Below are 20,496 nucleotides of genomic sequence, written 5' to 3'. Positions count from 1 at the left end.
TTTGGGGGATTTGTCCTCGGGGGTAAGCCCCAATATTCAGTGAGTGCTGAGAGAGCCCCGGAGAATCGCAGTTCCCCGGCAACGCGATATTTTTGGCGTCTCGAAGCCACTGTCCGTGTCTGGGTACCAGCAAAAACCGCCCCCAGCCAGTTGGGCCGCAGGTGTGCGTGGCTGCTTCCCTCCTGTTTTTGATCCCTTTCGGCCTCCCAGCTCTTCCGGGCGGTAAAACCCACCCTGCCAGGGCCGTTCCTTTTTAAAGGGAAGAAGAAACCCAACACGCCGGGCCAGTCAACGAGACCTGTATCTCTCCGCCTAGCCTACCTCGCAGGGTTGTTGTGAGGATGAAACTAACCATGCACACTGCTCTGTTCTCCTTGGAGGCAGAGCGGGATAGGGAAGTAGCAAATAAAAGCAATAGCTGGGCCGTTAGTGACGAAAATGAGGTAGTGGGGAAGTCAGTTCTCCTCTCCCCTTCCGCTGCTGTGGCCGTATCGAAGGGCTGCTTCCTTCGGGAGCTTCATTACCTCTCTCGGGTGTCAGGATGCTCTCCCTCTGCTGTCCCCAGCGTTGGCCTTTTTCAAAAAGCAATGAGCGAGACCGTGTGGCACGCGCGGTTTTTCCAAACGAAGGCCGCCTCGGTCTTTCCCCCGAGAACGCGAGGCCTGCTTTTCTCCCCTGGGTGTTGCTGTGGCCAATTTCTCCCTGCCCTCCGCCCCTTTCCCAGGAAAGCTTCATTTGCTTCCTTGCCTGCTCAGGTTTTGTGTGGCCCGTTGTCAAAGGGCCCAGCCAGTGTTTCCACAGGAAGCGTGTGCAAGCAGAAAGCAGGAGACCCGGGAATGGTTCTTTCTGGACGGTCGGGTGCCGAATCTGTAAATTTGAGACGGGCTTCTCTCCGGAGGCCGGCAAACGTAAGGGAAATCTCTGGGCGGTGGCAGGTAGAGGCTGTGTGAAACTTCAGCCCCTTTCCATCCATCTTTCTGGCACCTAATTCCTGGGGGGGCATCCCTTTGAACTGGTTGGTGTGTGTGTGTGTGTGTGTGTATATACACCAGCAGCTTTGACAGTCATCCCTTGACAGTCTTCTCTACCGCTAACAGAAAGCCTCACCTAACTTTGCTTCTGCAGAACGGCTGTCAGCACTTCCAGCGTCAGCCGTGCCTGTGAAAATGTTGGTTTTGGTCGGAAACGTGGCCTGTAAATTGGTAGCTTGGGAGGAGAAACCTCGCTTCCTTCGGAGCTGCTGCAGTTTCTTGTTTGGCTGGGAAGAGCCCAGCATTCGAGACGGCCTCTTTTGCTCGCTCGCTCGCTCCTCGCAGAACCTCCATGGAGACCAGCCAAATGTGTCGCGACAACACGTTTAGGAGAAAGACGACTGCGGGGAGACATGATCGAGGTCTATAAAATCATGCATGGTGTGGAGAAAGTGGAGAGAGAGAAATTCTTCTCCCTCTCCCATCACACTAGAACCGGGAGTCATCCCAATGGAATTGATTGCCAGGAAATTTAGGACCAGCACACGGAAATACTTTTGCACACAATGCATCATCAACTTGTGGAATTCTCTGCCACAAGATGTGGTGACAGCCCACAACCTGGATGGCTTTAAGAAGGGTTTGGATAACTTCATGGAGGAAAGGTCTATCAACGGCTACTAGAAGAAGGGCTACAGGCCACCTCCAGCCTCAAAGGCAGGATGCCTCTGAGTGCCAGTTGCAGGGGAGTAACAGCAGGAAAGAGGGCATGCTCTCATCTGCCTGTGGCTTCCAGCGGCATCTGGTGGGCCACTGTGTGAAACAGGATGCTGGACGAGATGGGCCTTCTTGGGCCTGATCCAGCAAGGCTCTTCCTATGTACTTATGACACAGGAGCAGCATGGAAATGCTAACTGGACAAAGACCTTTTTAGCATGGTGATTCTCTTTATTTAGCAGGGGGAGAGTAACTGGCCTTCTCCAGCCCCAGCACAGGACCTCCAGTGACTGGTGCTGCTGGTGCCTATCTTATGTTTCCTTTTTTAGTTTGTGAGCCCTTTGGGTCCAGGGACCCATCTTATTTATTTATTTATTATTTCTCTAGGTAAACCTCTTTGGAAACTTTTGTTGAAAAGCAGTATATAAATATTTGTTTTTGCTGGAAGCAACTGCGAGGCTTGGGTTTCTTCAGAGTGTTAAGAAGTGTGGTGTAGTGGTTAGAGTGTTGGACGAGGACCAAAGAGACTGGAGTTCAACTCCCCCTTCAGCCATGAAACTCACTGGGTGACCCTGGGCCAGTCACGTCTCTCTCCGCCTAACCTACCTCACAGGGTTGTTGTACACAACCATGTACACCGCTCTGGGTGCTGTGGAGGAAGAGCAGGATAGAAATGCAAACGTTAAGTAAATATGAAAGGTCCGTTGGGCCGAGACAAGAGGAATTGTTTCTACCAGTCTATGGACACTTTAAAAAAATATTTTTTTTAATATCCCGCTCTTCCTCCAAGGAGCCCAGAGCAGTGTGCTACATACTTCAGTTTCTCCTCACAACAACCCTGTGAAGTAGGTGAGGCGGAGAGAGAAGTGACTGGCCCAGAGTCACCCAGCTAGTATCGTGGCTTTTAGAAATTCTCTGCTGCAACGTAACCCTTCCTCCGCGCCCAGACGTGACCACTTCTTGTGGAACGTAACAGCAATTAATTCCTCAGCCTTTCCCCCCACTTTTCATGGCGGAATATTGCCGGTATGTCCTTAAAGGCATCCCAAGTTTCTGTCCTCAATAAGCCCTGGTCCGCTGACCGACATCCAGGCAGAGGGGTCACCAGCAGCGCGTCATTTTTGAGAGCAGAGGGGATCTCGCTAGCGGAAGAAGGCCCTGCAGTCGCACCATCCACAGAAGTGACATTCTGTTGATCAAGCCATAGTCCAGATGTTGGTGTGTGTGTGTGTGTGTGTGTGTGTGAGAGAGAGAGAGAGAGAGTGTGTGTGTGAAACTAGTGACCTACTGGTGGGGGGGAAAGTTCAGTTCGTAACATCCTGCGAATGCCAGCTTGCTTTGCAGCAGTATAGAATAGTACAGTGTTCCTTTCAACAGGGGTTCCCAGCTGTTGTCGACTACAGTTCCCAGAATCCCCAGCTGCAGTGGCTTTTGCTTGGGGGTTATGGGAGCTGTAGTCCACAGCATCTGGGAATCCCTGTTTGAGGCGACACTGCAAGTAGTAGCAATACGCTGCTGTTCCGTAGCGGAAATGTGGCAGCCGCTCAGTTTTGCTCTGGCAAAGCAGTTGGCCGTCTCTTCCCCTCTGTCTGCCTCGTGGCTGTCGTGGCTGATTTTTGCGGTGGGTTTCTGTGCATTGCTGTAAATTTTCCAGGGCAGATATTCCATGGAGACGGTGGCTGTCACAAAGCCTTTTGTGGCTGCACCCAGTTCTTCTCTCTGTTCAGCTGGAAATGCCGGGCATTAAGTCATTTGGCTGCTGTTTCTGGTCTCTCGTTGGGATGAGACGCAAGCCTTGTTATGGCTGCAAACTCCACAAGCCTGGAGGTGATCCTTAGGTTTCCCCAAGAACCTCGAACCGTAGTGCTGAGTGATCATTCATTCATTCATTCATTCATTTTCTATATCGCCCTTCCAAAAATGGCTCAGGGTGGTTTCCATTAAAACAAAACAATTAAAATCACTTAACAGTTAAAAACAGAGACTGTAAAACACCATAAAACAATTTACAGTTAAAACATCCAACACTGTTTTTAAAACCTTGGAAAGCCAGGTTACAGCTGATTTAAAAACCTATACAACAATTAAAAAACCCCTAGAAGGCCAAGCCAAACAGGTAGGTCTTTAGGGCTCTCCTAAATGCCAATAAACAATAAACAAACTATTAAAACACAATAAAACCAATTAAACAGCTAAAAACCCTGGAAATCAGGGCAGCAATTTAAAACGATTAGTCAATCATTTAAAACCTTGGAAGGCCAGGCCAATAATGAATTCAGATTATGGATTTCTGCCGGGAGGGCATACCACAGGCCAGGAGCAGCTACAGAGAAGGCCCCGCCTCTGAGTCGCCACCAGACGGACCGGTGGTAACTGGAAACGGACCTCCTCAGATGACCTTAACGTGTGGTGGGAATCATGCTGAAAAAGGTGCGCTCTACGGTAATCCGGACCTAAAGCGTACAGGACTTTAAAGAATTCTGTAGATTCCCTTTATTCCAATTGGAGGACGGCTACAGATATTTATGTACCACTCTTCAACCAATGTTCTCAAAGCAGTTTACATAGAAAAATAAATAATACATAAATAAGATGATCACCTGTCCCCAAAGGGCTCACAATCTAGAAAGAAGCATAAGTCAGACACCAGCCACAAGAGGGGTGCTGTGCTGGGGTTGGAGAGGGCCAGTTGCTCTCCCCTTGCTAAATATCAAGCTCCTGTTGAACTGCAGCCTGCAGTTGGCCAATCAGAATGAGTTCGTTTGGGGGGGGATGCATAATTTTGTTCCCTTTTACTGTCTCCTCGAATCCGCAACCCCGCTCCCCTCTTTTCTGTTCCCGTAGGATCCGCTAGAGAGAGCCGCGCTTTATTTTGTTTTAAGACGGAACAAATCCAAGCGGCTCTCGATAAGCAAACAAGATAAAGACAAGAACACACTTTCCCATAAAGAATGTTCCATCTGCACATCTCCCTCCCCTTCCCCAGATCTCTCTCTCTCTCTCCTATTATCTCCGCACTGCCCCCCTGAAGAAGACGCTCAATTTTCCACCATGACCATTGCAGGCCGCGTATCGTGCTTCCAGAGTTATCCGACTCACACCGCCTAAGACCCGTTGCTGTCCCAGAGGCCGGCTTCATCTCCCCAGTAGGACGTCAGTGGCTTTTGGTGCTGGGAGTGTTGCTGTGATCTCTCCCTCCTTATCTTAACAAGGGTTAGTCATAGAGAGCCTGGCCAGCTTGCTGGGTGACTAATGACTCCTTTGTCATGGTCTCCATCAGCAGGGCACTCCTCCCCTGAGCCCAGTGCCTGGGGTATGAACCATCTGGTGTGGGGATGCTCTGTGGATGCAGCCGTCCTTGTTAAATGATAAGCAGGAGCCGGGTTTTGAAGTGGGGCCGGGGCCAGGGTGGAGATGTCAGGCCCGAGAGAAAGAAAAACCAGTGCTTGTCGAGAGCCGAGTTTGCATTTCCGGTCCATGTTCGGCAGTCCAGTTTCTTCCCTCTGCTCCCTCTTCCCCTCTGCTCTCCTCAACCCTAGAGGAGAGCTGGTCTTGTGGAAGCAAGCCTGACTGGTCCCCTTAGCTAAGCAGGGTCCACCCTGGTTGCATATGAATGGGAGACTAGAAGTGTGAGCACTGCAAGAGATTCCCCACAGGGGATAATGGGGCCGCTCTGGGAAGAGCAGAAGGTTCCAAGTTCCCTCCCGGGCAGCATCTCCAAGATAGGGCTGAGAGAGAATCTTGGAGAAGCCGCTGCCAGTCTGGGTAGACAATCCTGAGCTAGGTGGACCAAGGGTCTGACTCAGTATATGGCAGCTTCCTATGTTCCCTTCTTCAGCATCCACATAGCAGAATGGTCAATTTGCGTTTTCATTTTTAGCTGCTGGGTTATCGTCTGAAGGAAGCAGGCTTTGGCACGTAGTAATCTAAAAGTGTTGTGCTGTGATCAGTGGCCTCTTCCTAGAAAAGAGGCAGGGTCAGTCGTGATTTTAAAAATGGCATGGGTTTTCCGTTGCCCCCCGTCAGGACTTCCACATAGAGACCTGTCTTGGCCTCTCTGAAAGTGTGCAGTGGTCTTAATGGGCGAGCCGAAACGCTCTGACGCAAAAGGGTTTGTGCAGCACGCTTCCTCCTCCACACTTGAAATCGGCCTACCTGGGCCAAGTTCTCGAGCATCTGCCACAAATCCACAACATCCGTTTGCAATCTCACGATCTATGCTGGTGGTTGTTGCTCATTTCGAAACGTGAAGGGGTTTTTAACGGGGTTGATCGTTGCTTCAGGGCTACCACCAAGTTCATTTTAAATCATGCTTCCACCCTTAGTCCAGCGGTTCTCCAGCCTGAATCCCCCAAATATTGTTGGCCACAAAGGCGGTTGCCAGGTTGCTAGCTTCTGTGTACCTGTCATTCCCATTTCTCCCATCCCGATGAGCCTGTAGAGGGTTTAATTGGAAGTCAGTGACCAGAGATAACAGCTCAAAGAGAGCCGTGCCCATTTGTGACTGGAACTGCTCATCAAGCAGGAAAAACTCCACTCGGATTCCCAGGTTGTTTACCAAGCGTGCAGTAAGTGGTTATTATATGTAAATGGAACAGACTCTGTTGGGTGCATCCCAAACAGAGCGACAACTAGGACAAATGCCCATGCGGTTTTATTTGGTTTTCCTTTTGGAGTACAAAAGGGCTGTGAGGTAATGATACCAAAAGAGAGACAATTGCAGGTTCGTGACTTAGCAAATGAATTGCCACAAAAATAACTTGGAGGGAAAAATTATTTCCGTCATTTTGCGCAAAATGCGGAGTTAAATGTAATACTCCGTGGTTGGCAAACTAGGGTTTCCCCCCATTTATCTTGATCATACACATGGGAGACATTTGCAATTTTAATATATTAAACTTGCAATAAAAATCCTGACTGACATGAAGGCATGTTGTCTCTGCATGTTTAAAAAAAAAATATTGGAATTGTCCTGGTACTCAACCTACCTTGATTTAATCCTCATTTGGTTAAGGGGCAGTTCCATCCCATCCACGTAAACTGACATGCAAAATCCCTTGAGCCCTGTTCCTCAACTCACATGTTATTGTATCAGGCCTGCTATACCTTAGGAACATAGGAAGCTGCCATATACCGAGTCCGACCATTGGTCCATCTAGCTCAGTATTGTCTTCACAGACTGGCAGCAGCTTCTCCGAGGTTGCAGGCAGCAGTCTCTCTCAGCCCGATCTCAGAGATGCCAGGGAGGGAAGTTTGTTTGTTTGTTTATCAAATTTGTACACCACCCCAAACTTTTGTCTCTGGGCAGTTAACAATAGCATAAAACAAGTTAAAAACATGCCTTTCAGCGCCTTCTTCGGTATGATCCTCATCGCACATTGAGGTCACCTGGAGAGGTCCGTCTCCAGGTACATCTGCTGGCGACTCGGAACAGGGCCTTTTCTGTAGCTGCTCCTGGCCAATGGAATGCACTCCTGGCAGATATCCGCAGTTTAGGCTTGCTGCTGGCCTTTAAGAAAGCCCTAAAGGGTGCAGTGGGGAAATGCTTGACTAACAAGCAGAAGGTTGCTGGTTCGAATCCCCACTGGTACTATATTGGGCAGAGGCGATATAGGAAGATGCTGAAAGGCATCATGCTGAAAAGCGCTACACCAACGTGGTGTAGTGGTTAGAGCGCTGGACTAGGACTGGGGAGACCCGAGTTCAAATCCCCATTCAGCCATGAAACTAGCTGGATGACTCTCTGGGCCAGTCGCTTCTCTCTCAGCCTCACCTACTTCACAGGGTTGTTGTGAAAGAGAAACTTAAGTATGTAGTACACTGCTCTGGGCTCCTTGGAGGAAGAGCGGGATAGAAATGTAGTAATAATAATAATAATAAATAATAATAATAATAATTAATTAATGAGGAGGAGGCAATGGTAAACCCCTCCTGTATTATACCAAAGACAACCACAGGGCTCTGTTGGCACCAGGAGTCGAAATTGACCTGATGGCATACTTTAGCATAAACACTTGCTTGTTTGGCCTGGTCTTCCAAGGTTTTTAAATTGTTTTTAAGTATTTTAATTTGTTTCAAATTGTGTTAGCATTGTTTTTTATATTGTTTTAAGTAGTGTGTTTTAAATGTTTGTTTTTTATGTTGTTGTTTTTTTTACTAGTTGTAAGCCGCCGAGAGCCTCTGGATGGGGTGGTTTATAAATATAAATAATGATGATGACGATGATGATGATGATGATGATGATAATAATTATTATTATTAATAGTCTCTTTGGGTGGGCAGGGATGGAGTGGAAGGTGTGCCTGCCATCACGCAACAAGGAATAATGGAGTGGGTGGGAGGGGTTGGGAGGCTGTGGGAGGGGGGCTGTTGTAACAGCTGTTGCCCAGGAATGACCTGGATGAACCAGCAAACTCCTTAGGGAAAAGTTAGTTGGAACAACCTGCTGATTTCTCACCTGCTTTCAACTCAAGATTCGCCGGGTGACTTACAAAAATACAGTCTTCCTCTTCATGAGGAAGAAGACGATCCTTAAGAAGATCAGGCCCAAAGCCCCTCGAGTAGAACATAGGAACATAGGAAGCTGCCATCTACTGAGTCAGACCCTTGGTCTATCTAACTCAATATTATCTTCACAGACTGGCAGCGGCTGCTCCAAGGTTTCAGGCAGGAATTTCTCCCAGCCCTATTTTGGAGATTCTGCCAGGGAGGGAACTTGGAACCTTCTGCTCTTCCCAGAGCGGCTCCATTTTCCTAAGGGGAATATCTTCCAGTGCTCATGCATGTAGTCTCTAGGGATGTGCATGGAACCAGCGGGGGCCGGTTCGGCAGTGGGGGGGATGGCTTTAAGGGTGGGGAAGGATGCACTCCCTGCCGCCGCCACCGTGTTTCCCCCGCCAGCACACAATTCCCTAAAAGCCCATCGGAGCAGCAGAGTACCTCCCTATTGCTCCGTTCCGATGTCTGGAAGTAGCTGTGAGTGCACGTGTTGTGCGCACCCGACAGGCTTTTAGGGAATCATGTGCTGGCGGGGGAAACGTGGTGTGTGTGTGTAAGTGCATCCTCCCCCGCCCTTAAAGCCGTACCCCACCGCCGTCGAACCCTCGAGCCAGCCAGGGTCTGAACCGGTTCGGAGGCCCATAAAAGGGCCTCCGAACTGGTTCGTGCATATCCTATTCAAATGCAAACCAGGGCAGACCCTGCTTAGCAAAGAGGACAAGCTATGCTTTCTAACACAAGGCCAGCTCTCCTCCTCCAGCATCTTGTTCCCCACAGTGGCCCACCAGATGCCTCTGAGAAGCCCACCGGCAAGTGCTGAGGGCGTGCCCTCTCTCCTGCGGTTGCTCCCCTGCAACTGGGATTAAGAGACATCCTGCCTCTGAGGCTGGAGGTGGCCCACAGCCACCAGACTAGTAGCCACTGTTAGACCTGTCCTCCGTGAATTTATCTAAACCCCTCTTAAACCCAGCCAGGCTGTTGGCTGTCACTGCATCTTGTGTCTGAGAATTCCATAGGTTGGTTGTGCCTTGTGGGGAAAAGTATTTCCTTTAGTCAGTCCTAAATCCTTCCGGTATAGCATAGCATTTAGGACCCCTTGGTGAAACACTGCCGTCAGGGCTGTTCCTGGTGCAAGATGCATCGATGTGCGCCCTGCACGTTGTCTATTGTGGAGAATGACGAGGCTGCGGAATGCTCACCGGTGTGCGGTCTTTGGCCCTGTGTGTTACAGCACTCTCTTCTCCCCTTCTTCAGACAGGTAGAATTGACAAATCTTACCCCACAGTATGTGGCCACACGGGACCGGTGCTCGACATCGACTGGTGTCCGCACAACGACCAAGTCATTGCCAGTGGCTCAGAAGACTGCACTGTTATGGTAAGTGGCTGCAAGAAGCCCTTTGCCAAATTGGTTTCTCACTTTCATCTTTTGGAAGCCGCGGATATGTGGTGGGAAACCTTTTCCCTGACAGCCAGAAATCCTTGCTTTAGCTTTAAATTCATCTCTCTCCACACACACCCCCCCCCACACACACACACTTCTAAAATTCCTAGTTGATTTCCGACCTCGATCGACATAGTTGAAGAGTCACGCTGACAAGCTAAGAGCACTTTTGTTTCACGTCCTGTTCTAAATGTTTTTGGTTTCCATATTTCACTTCATCCGTTTGAATTGAGCAACTGCAGATAGCCTGGATCAGAAAGGCTGAATTCTGTCTGGCCCTAGAAAAACATAACACAGATTGTCCCTAAAATGCTTTTAAATGAGATCTTTCTGTGTCCGTGTGTGTGTGTGTGCACTGTCAAAGTTGTATTCCATGCCAAGTCAAAGGAGATCATTCTTTTGGCATCGCATCTGTTATTCTGTAATGACCTGGGGATTTCCCGGCTGGCCCGCGGAGCCTTACCCACACCATCTCCTGGGATCTCAGAGCCCTTGAGATTTTTTTAAGATGTTAACCAAATGTACAGTATCCTTCTAAAAAGAAACAAATTTGGGTTTTCAAAGTTCCACCGCTAAACTGAATTGTGTGCCGAAAGGATGCTGGAATGTTCTGTAAGAAACCATAATTCAGAAGGCACGTGAAATGGAACGAATGCTGTCTGACACATAAACATCAGGGGTGTTGGCAGAGCTGAACTCCAGAGCTTTTTCGACAGAGGGATGTACTTCCCTCTGATCCGAGCTGCATGGGGAAAGGGGTGTGATGCTTATAGGGGCTGACTTCTAAACCCAAACCAGAAGAACTGAGTCTCTGTGCATTGTACTGCCAGGGAATGTATGGATACTTATGGGGGGAAATGTTTAAAGTTGGGGATCGGGACTTGGCAGCCCCGTGGCTAAATCTCCAGGTGTACATCCCATCCTGGTTGCCAGTTCAGAGGCAGAAGTCTGGGTGGGAGATATTGGGGGCTGCTAACTTGGGGGTGAGGTGGGGTGGCTCTGACCCACTTCACTTTATGCTGTCTCCTCAAATGGTTCCTCCATAAAGTTAGTGGCTGATCAGAGTACTAAAGTATTCTGTATACAAATGCATGGCAAATCCCCTGGGAAAGGGTGCTCTCAAAATCCAACAGTAGGTAGTTTTTGTTTTCCATACACATTGGCTTAAAAAGAAAGAAAGGAAAGTCTGAGCCATTTGAAACTGTGGCAAGGAGGAGACGGGGGGCCCTGTTCAATTTCCTCTCCTTGGTGGAGGTAAGCATTTGGAAGGCATGTCCACCAGGATGTTTTCTTCACCCGGCTTTTAGTCTGCATCTCCTTTGGAATGGAGGGTGTGCCTTCATATATTGGCCAAATTTACCCTGAAGTCCCTTCGAGCTACCAGGGAACACTTCACACACGGTTCGGGTTTTTCATCGTGCATCCGTGTATAGCCCGATTTATATCTGTGGTGTAAAAATCCACTTTTTGTGTCTTTGGGGGGCAGGGGGGCAACTTCCCAGCCAGATTTCTGAACAGGTCCGCACACCCACTTAGTTTCAGCCGACTACATTCACTGGATTGTGCTGTGGTTTATTTTAGTGTGTTTGATGTTTAGTGCCTCATCTTTAATCGAGATGAGCCTTGCAAGTCTCTTATAATTTGAAACACACACACACACACACACACACACACACACACACACACACACACACACACACAGAGCTTTTTCACAAGATAGAAGTGAGCAGTCCACCCCATTGGTTTTTCTTGCTCAACTCCCAGAAAGGCTTGCTGTAAAAGATGGCCATGCGGCCTCAGGATGTGGCCTCCTCGTCTGGATGCTCACTTTGAAGAGCAGTTTTCTCATGCCAGCAAATAAGGAATTGCTTAAGTGCGGATTCTTCCGCACTCTCTTTGAATGTCAGTAATGTACTGCAGGTTTCTTCTTCTTGGGCTGGAGAACGCTGGGTTATATAAGGGTTTTGTGGGGCTGCCAAGTGGCTCTTCTCAGATGGGAGAAATTAATTTCAGCCTGAGCCAGTCAGTCTGTATGTGGAAGGAGGTGGACTGCTGTTTTGCTTGCCAATCGAAGAGCTCCGAAAAGCCGAGCTTTGGGCTGGCAGCCGTCTCAGGCAACCTCTTGGCCCTGGTCTGCGAAGTAAGCACTCGATTTGCCAGACGCGCATGCACACAGATCACTGCTGCTGTTCCAAAGAAGCCCTTAAAGTAGATGGCCCACGAGGGTCATCTCAGAACCTTGATGACCTGCCGATGGTTGGGTGTGGTCTGCGTCTCCATCGGAGTGGAAAGCGGAACCTCCACCCCTCGTGAGCCTGGAAACTATTTTCTCTTGTGACCCAAGTCCCAGAAAGGAGGTGTAGCTGGTAAAAGCATTGAAGCAAACGCCGTGCTCCCTTTTTGAAAGATTGCGGAAGCCAGAGAAGAGATGAGGAAAGCAGAACTGAGGGGAGGGAAGTTTCTCCAAGGCTGAGTGTGAGACGGGACGCACCGTGGCTTAGCCAGACGTCCTTCTGTTTTCCTTGCCTCTTCCTGCGTAACTGGGATTTGGGACCAGCCTTTCAGCTCAGAGGATGAGGCATCACTACAGCCCCGGAACTTGTCTCTGTGGAAATTAACGGCTTGAACGATCTTCCCCATGTGGCTGGCTTCCCGGCTGCAAAACTTTCTTTCGAAGATGCTCTGCCAGATGTTGATGCAGCATCTTGAAATCACCCACGCAACATACTGCTTTAGAAGACACCGTCTAGAAAATATTGATGACTTGGGGTGCTGTCTGACCCCTTCTGTATCTTCCCTCCACCTGTTACCTGGGGAAGCCTGCCTGTAGCGCCCGCTTTCTCCCTGTCTGGCTTCAATCCAATTAAACAGCTCTGCTCATATGAAAGCCTTGCGTTTCCTCCGGCGGGCCATATGGCTGTCTCAGCGTAGTCACTCCTGTGTTGGATGGTGTTTGGGAGGGACGTTTTGCAGGAAGAGTGATCTCGCATTTGTGGTGCAATGCATAAGACGACTTGATCTTAACAGGAAGGACCTGTTCCAGAACTGGGTGGGGCCTACGCTTCAAACAGCTGTCGTTTTAGTGCAGCTCGTTGACTTCCAGAAGGTGTCCCATGCTCTCTCACTCCAGATTAGGAAGCTAAAAGGGTGGCTGTGGAAACAGGGGCTTCCCCCTCGGAATTGGGTGATGGTAGGGCTCCTTGCCTTGGGTTTGAGCTGGCTTGGTCACCCTTGGCCTAAGTGAGAATTCTGGCTGCTCGAAAATAATAGGAACACAGGAAGTTGCCATGTATTGAGTTGGTCCATCTAGCTCAGGATTGTCTGCCCAGGCTGGCAGCGGCTTCTCCGAGGTTGCAGGCAGGAATCTCTCTCAGCCCTATCTTGGAGATGCTGCCAGCGAGGGAACATGGAACCTTCTGCATGCAAGCAGACAGGTGCGCTCCCTGTCTGTCTATCTATCTATTTATTTATTTATCGGGTTTGTATACCACCCTTCCAAAAGGGCTCAGGGCGGTTTACAGCTTGATAAAAACAATTAAAACAAATTAACAATTAAAATCAAACTTTTAAAACACAATAAAACCAATTAAACAGCTAAAAACCCTGGAAATCAGTGTTTCCACTAACCACTAAGGCAGTGGTTCCCAGCTTGGGGGCCTCCAGAGGTGGCTGGACTACAACTCCCATCATCCCCAGCCACAATAATTTGTAGCGGGGGCTGATGTCGTTCAGCCACACCTGGTGGCCGCCAGCATGGGAACCGATTCCTGCCCTAAGGGGGTATCTCACAGTGCTCACACATGTAGTCTCCCATTTGCATGCAAACCAGGGTGGACCCTGCTTAGCAAAGGGGACAGTTCATGCCCCCACTCCCCCAGAGGAGCCGTGGGGTGCTGTCTGCGATGGATGAGAAGGATCGCCCTTGATCTTTCACCTTTCCCAGGCTGTAGCTCCTTTGCTGCCAGTGCTCTGGGCATTCTACCGAGCAGGGTTGATTTCCGTGGCTGCATCATCAGGTGGGCCCTTTGCGATCTTAGCTGGGTCAATTCAAGCTTTGAATCGCGGCTCATGCTCTGCAAAGGACAGATTGGACAGGAGAGCTGGTCTGGTGGTAGCAAGCATGACTTGTCCCCTTAGCTAAGCAGGGTCCACCCTGGTTGTGTATGAGTGGGAGACTTCATGTGTGAGCCCTGTAAGATATTCCCCGCAGGGGACGGAGCCACTCTGGGAAGAGCAGAAGGTTTCAAGTTCCCTCCCTGGCAGCATCTCCAAGACAGGGCTGAGAGAGAGATCCCTGCCTGCAACCTTGGAGAAGCTGCTGCCAGTCTGGGTAGACAATACTGAGCTAGATAGACCAAGGGTCTGACTCAGGATATGGCAGCTTCCTATGTTCCTATGATGTGGCCTCCAGTTTGCCTTGAGTGGCGAAATTCTGGTGCGTGGAGACGCACTTTGTCGTTTTGATGATGCCATCTGCTGGTGGTTCTTTGCGCTTCCTCGGCGTTCAGCTCCCCCCCCCCCGTTTCGGTCACTTCTGGTTCCCGGTGATTGGCCAGTGATGACTCACGGAGAGGCTTCGCAGGAGGCACCTTTTTATTAGCCTCGCCATCCTTGCAAATGCCGGTGTTAAGAGGCTGGTTTTTCTTGGGGGGAGGGAGGAGGGAGGTGGTACAAGGCAGATGCTCCAAGTTGGCCATCCACACCGGTTAAGGGCAGTGCAGGTTGCCGATTGCTTTTGCCTCCCGAAACACCAAATGCCCTCAGCGATGGCTCGACCTTGAATGGTAGACATCAAACGACGCCACCTCCAGCCTCAGAGGCAAGTTGCCTCTCGATCCCAGTTGCAGGGGAGCAACAGCAGGAGAGAGGGCATGGCCTCGCTTCTTGCCTGTGGGCTTCTCGGAGGCATCTGGTGGGCCACTGTGTGAAGCGGGATGCTGGACTTAGATGGGCCTTGGGCCGGATCCAGCTGGGCTGTGCTTTGGTTCTTATGCACCCCTCTTGTGTCCTTTGCCCCAGCACACCTCTCTGCCCTCTTAGACTCAGAAAGGAAACCCAAGCACTCTGGCGTGTTGCCGGGCAACTTGTCCCCCCACCGTGACCCCCCATGCTGTGACCCCCCAGGTGTTTGGCACAGTGTCAGTACTCCCCAGTAGCAGCAGCAGCAGCAGAAACAGGGTGTCTGGGCCCTGGCTGAGTCGCTGGGGGCCATTAAAGATCCGGGCCATGCAAGAAGGCAGATGCAAAGTAGCCCAGGCTGGGCAAATGTAGAGAAGGCGAGAATCCCTTCTTGGTCTCGCTGCAGAACTGGAGCTTTTCCCCTCCCTGGTGCAGCTCAGCAAATGACCCCCACGGAGCAGCTTCTCTGGAGACGTTACTTGGTCCAGATGTTTCCCAGGCAGCCGTGCCACTGGGACAGCCCTTGCTGCAGAATAGAAAACCCGGAACATACCTGTGCCCCGTGGGGCTGCTGTCCCTTAGGCCTGTCCCATCTCCAGTGGCTCGAGAGGCTGATCCCCAACAGGAAGTGCCTCCTGTGCTTAAAAAAAATATATATATATGTACACCGCCCCCAAACTTTCGTCTCTGGGCGGTTAACAATAGCATAAAACAAGTTAAAAACATAAACGAAAACTTAAAAACTTTTTGCCGACGGATGGCATCCCGGTAACCATGTCTCCCCGCTTCCTCCTTGCAGGTCTGGCAGATCCCAGAGAACGGGCTCACGCTCTCCCTGACGGACCCCGTGGTCGTCTTGGAAGGCCATTCGAAGAGAGTGGGCATCGTGGCCTGGCACCCCACGGCACGCAACGTGCTGCTCAGTGCAGGTAGGCCCTACGGGCCCCCAAGGCTCTGGCCCGTTGTCCATGCAGGTTAGCCGGTCACATGAGCAGAGTGAGACGTCACCCCTGCCTGTATCTAGCGTCGCCTGGCATCGCTTTGGGGTACTGGTACCATCATATTTCTATATTGCCTGATATAGACATCTCTAGGCGGTGTACAAACTTAGAACATAAAAAATGTAAAAAGAATATAAAACAGTTAAAATCCATAAAACCGATCAAAACACTCCGTAAATAAAAACATTAACATTTAGATTTCAGTTAAAAGCCTGGAAAAACAGGTGCGTCTTGAGGGTCTTCCTAAAAGCAAGCAGAGAAGGAGATGCTCTTATTTCAACAGGGAGTGTATGCCAGAGCCCTGGGGCAGCCACAGAGAAGGCCCTGTCCCCAGCCGCCACCAAACGAGCTGGCAACAACCATAACCAGACCACTCCAGATTATCGACAGGGTTCACGAATTTTTTGGGTAAATGAATTCCGTTAATCCACTCACAATGTCATGCTCTTCCAGAGGTTTCTATAAGATTATTTTGGGCAATTTTTCTATGTAGAAGAGGACCAAAGATGAAACCTTCACCTGGTTGTAAATATTAAGATTATACCAGCAAGAATGAGACTTTATGTAAAAAAACATGATTTAAATCTAGCCTTTCTGACTAGTGATTTAAATCGATTTGATTTAAATCAAATCCACCCTGCCCCCAATGGCAGCTGACAGTGAGGCATTAAAAAGGAATCGAACAAAATAATTCAGCACAGCATGACCGAAGCCAACTAGAATATACAAAAAGGGAGAACAAGAACGAGTTATGGCGAGGGTTCTCAACTCTGGGTCCCCAGAGGATGTTGAGCTGCAATTCCCATCATCCTCTGGGGACCCAAAGTTGAGACCCCCTGTGCTGTTGCCTATAGCAGAAGCATAGAAGCGTAGCCGAATAACCGTTCTTGCCTGGCATCTCCAGGGCAAAAGAGTGGCATCGTATCCTCTTGTTTCCGGGTAGCAAGGCTGAAACCGGAAAGCTTGTATTCCATTCTCTGTGGTCCCTTTGGAGAGGGATTTTGTTGGCCGGGGAAAGCACACATGCACACACGGCACGCGATCACTGAACACTCCGTGTTAATTTTTAATCCTTTTCCAGGTTGTGACAACGCCATCATCATCTGGAATGTGGGGACGGGCGAGCCCCTTATCAACCTGGACGACATGCATCAGGACATGATCTACAACGTGAGTTGGAACCGGAATGGCAGCCTCATCTGCACAGCTTCCAAAGACAAGAAAGTCCGAGTGATTGACCCCAGGAAACAAGAAATCGTTGCTGTGAGTCTGTGCTATACGGCTAAGTCCGTCGGATTTCTTTACCGCTGATGTCTTTGGAAAGCCTTTGTCCTGTTGGGCTTAAAACTGAAGCCGTTGGAAGGTGTGAGAGTGTAACTGCGACTTCATGTCAGTTGTGACTTCATCAGGTTTGGGGTCCTAAATTCTCTACAGGCAAAACACATTATACGCAGAACTGCTATTCGCGGTTTTGCATATCCGCGGGTGTCAAATAGACACCTGGCCTGCTTATCTGCATATATGAAAGGGTTAAAACCCACATATGTGTGCTTCCTAGAAGGTCAGAAAGGACCACAGAGGTCCTTTCCGGCTGCCATTTTGTCCGCAGGAGCCATTTTGTGGCTCATTTCGTCAAGAAAATTTTTTTTAAATGGAAAAAATCCATGACCTTTGGGGTCTTTTTGGTACCATTTGGGACTTTGGGAACCTTCCTGGTGTCTCCGCGGGCCACCTCTCTGGCAGCATCTCCAGATAGCGCTGAAAGAGACTCCTGCCTGCAACCTTGGAGAAGCCGCTGCCAGTCTGGGTAGACAATACTGAACTAGATGGACCAAGGTTCTGACTCGGTAGATGGCAGTTTCCTATGGCTAAGAAGACTTTAAAGGGGGGCTGGGAAAAAATGCCTGGAAGACGGGAGGGCCATCAGTGGACGCAGCAGCTGTGTGGGTTCTCCATGTTCAAAGACAGCATCCGCCTGAATACCAGTTGCTGTGCAGCAACTTCAGCAGCGGTCTCTGAGCCTTGCTTGTGAGGGCATCTGGGGAACCTTCCCATTGTGAGAGGTCAGATGCTGAACTAGATGGACCTTGAGTCTGACGTAGCAGAGCTCCATTCTGCATGTGTGCTTGCGGGCTTTAAATCGTATCCATAACGAGTATCCATGCATCCATGCTTAACAAGTATCCCTGCGTTAATTGTGCGAGGTTTGTCAAGGAAGTAGAGGGAAAGGTATCTCATGAACGCTTCTTCCGTTTCTCTTGTGCTCGAGCAACCTGGAGACTGATGATCTGTTTTCCCCACCCAGGAGAAAGAGAAGGCGCATGAGGGAGCCCGGCCGATGCGAGCCATCTTCCTCTCGGACGGCAATGTCTTCACGACCGGCTTTAGCCGCATGAGCGAAAGGCAGCTTGCCCTCTGGAATCCCGTAAGTGCTTCCCCCACCCATGCGTTTCTGCCTTGGAGAAGTCCGGCGGGAAAGTCCCCACCGGAGCACCATCTGAGCCATTTGGTGGGAAGGCTCTGGGAATGAGATTGTGTCAGATTTATGGAGGAGATTGTGTCGGATTTATGGAGGAACCCTACAGACTATACATCTTATTTGTATCCTCATAACTCTTATGCCAAAACTGATTTCTTTCTCGTTATCCCAGGGGTCATGGCTGATGTAATGGAAATTAGCATGACCTATGCAGACCATATCTCAACAACGACAACAGTTTATATACTGCTTTTCAACAAAAGTGTGCAAAACGGTTTACATAGGGAAATAATACATAAATTAGATGGATCCCTGTCCCCCAATGGGCTCACAATCCAAAAAGGAACACAAGATAGACACCAACAACAGCCACTGGAGGGATGCTGTGCTGGGGGTGGAGAGGGCCAGTTGCTCCCCCCTGCTAAATAAAGAGAATCCCCACAAGATTCAGATTCTTACGTGGAAACTCTGTGATAGTTGTGCTTGTAAACAGTGGATACTGGATTCAGTTTTGCTATAAGAACCAAGGGGTGATGGCTGGTTATCAAAGAATATTTTGAGTGCAATCAAATCCTAGAAGTAGGTCAAGAGGATTAAAGGTGGTCCTTATTATTCTCCGGGGTTCCATTCCCACCAATTTCCATGTATAACAAAATCATGAATAAAGAGACCGTCACCTTATGGGGATTGAGGGGTTAGGTTCCTTGAGCTTTAAAAAAATGCTCAAAGAGCAAGGAAGGGGCAGAAATAAGGGTAGGAAAGCATACTATCTTGTTCTCCGGGTCTCTAGGAATGCCTCCCCAATCCCTCTTATTTTTCATTTAAATTCAAACACAACAAAAAATAGCCACGAAATGGCTCTGCACTTCAAAATGGTGGCCAGAAATGACATCGGAAGCCATTTCTGGGAAGCCACTCAAGAACTGTGGATAGGCAGAAGATGCCTATATTTAATGCAAATATATATTTTCATAAAGGTACTGGGTCTCTAAGACCCACCCACGGATATATGAAACCGTGATCCGCGAAACTGAGGATAACAAAGGTCTCCTGTATTACAAACAGAATATGGGGTATTGCTTTGATGACAAGCAATATATTACAAAAGAGCATCGGAAGAAACAAATGGAGACAACTTTGTAGAAAGGGGAAGTTCATCCATTTTGGGAATGACAGATTTTAAAATAATGTTTATCTTACCGTTATATTATGTTCTGTATTATAAGCACTGCAAATATGCCTGATGATGGTGATATTTGTGTGTAATTGTAGTATTTCACTTTTTTGGTGTGAGACTGATGTAGTGCACACTGCATTCATGTTTGTTTTTAGTATTGCGCACATTCTTCCTCATGTTTCTGTTCTTTTTTTAATTAGTGAATGAAGAATATATACTCAATCTGTTGCATACACTGCATTCTCAAGAACAGGGTAGGGTAGGTTCAGATAACTCATACTTCAGTGCTGCCCTAAATCTTAGCCTTTGTATTTGTTCTTTAACTTTTGGAAAGAATTTTGATATACATTTGATATACACCCCCTGCTAACTGAACAAAGAGGCTCAGTGGTGATTTTTTTCTAAAGTGGCAATTCCCTTTATTTAACAGGGTGGGGAGCAACTGGCCCTCTCCATCCCCAGCACAACATCCCTCCAGTGGCTGTTGCTGGTGCTTCCCTTTTTTAGATTGTGAGCCCTTGGGGGACAGGGAGCCATTTTTATTTATTTGTTTGATCATTTATATCTGTGTAAACCGCTTTGGGAACTTCTGTTGAAAAGTGGTATATAAATATTCCTCGTATTCGTATTTGTTAAGCTTGTTGAGTAATCCTGGTTTAGAAGATCAGCATTTGGTTAAACTGGTTCAAGACAAACATCTTCCTCCTGTTTTAACAGAACGGATAGGGATTCTAGACTAGCTGGATCACTGTGTCGCTCTCTGAGATCAGATTCCACTCTTGCTTTGCAGAAAAATATGGAGGAAGCCATAGCTCTCCATGAGATGGACACCAGCAATGGGGTCTTGCTACCCTTCTACGACCCGGACACCAGCATTATCTACTTATGTGGCAAGGTAGGTGGCAGCCACCATGAAGATTTGCTTGGAATCATGTATTGTCTCCTGGTTTCCCAAGGAATAATTGTATTCAATCAAGTGCCCCCGGCCCCGGCCTTCGTATGGAAAACAAGAACACAGAGCTTCATGTCATAAGTTGTACGTGGTGAAAACAAACGCAGGAAGGAACAGGGAACATCCAGAGAAAACAGCAGTAAACATCCATGTCTTCTTCATTTGCACCTTTATTTGCAGGACTCACAGGACTTCTGTATGGTCATTGACATCTACGTAGGTTATTCGGACCAGTAATTTAGTACACTACATCTGTTTTGCATAAAGTTAAGGTTATGTTTGAGGAGAGGAATGGCTTTTAGGGCTGTCTTTTAAGACCAAGATTGACAGAAGTAGAATACAGGAGAACCTCGTTATTT

The 20,496-nt window shown here is 48.8% G+C and overlaps 1 protein-coding gene across 5 annotated transcripts in view; it reads left to right on the top strand.

The window, feature by feature from the left end:
- CORO1C (coronin 1C) overlaps positions 1-20,496 on the top strand; it is a 62,653-nt gene that overhangs the window by 31,738 nt on the left and 10,419 nt on the right. For all 5 annotated transcript variants that reach the window (XM_053279906.1, XM_053279909.1, XM_053279910.1 and 2 more), the window contains exons 3-7: positions 9,441-9,563; positions 15,328-15,457; positions 16,611-16,792; positions 17,835-17,954; positions 19,976-20,080. In XM_053279906.1, coding sequence (XP_053135881.1) covers positions 9,441-9,563; positions 15,328-15,457; positions 16,611-16,792; positions 17,835-17,954; positions 19,976-20,080 — 660 coding nt within the window. The remainder of the gene's footprint in view (positions 1-9,440; positions 9,564-15,327; positions 15,458-16,610; positions 16,793-17,834; positions 17,955-19,975; positions 20,081-20,496) is intronic.

The sequence above is a fragment of the Hemicordylus capensis genome, chromosome 15 (genome assembly GCF_027244095.1).
Source record: "Hemicordylus capensis ecotype Gifberg chromosome 15, rHemCap1.1.pri, whole genome shotgun sequence".
In the NCBI taxonomy this organism is placed as follows: Eukaryota; Metazoa; Chordata; class Lepidosauria; order Squamata; family Cordylidae; genus Hemicordylus; species Hemicordylus capensis.
The sequence above is the reverse complement of the archived record's forward strand: the minus strand, read 5'-3'. Positions and strand labels throughout refer to the sequence as shown.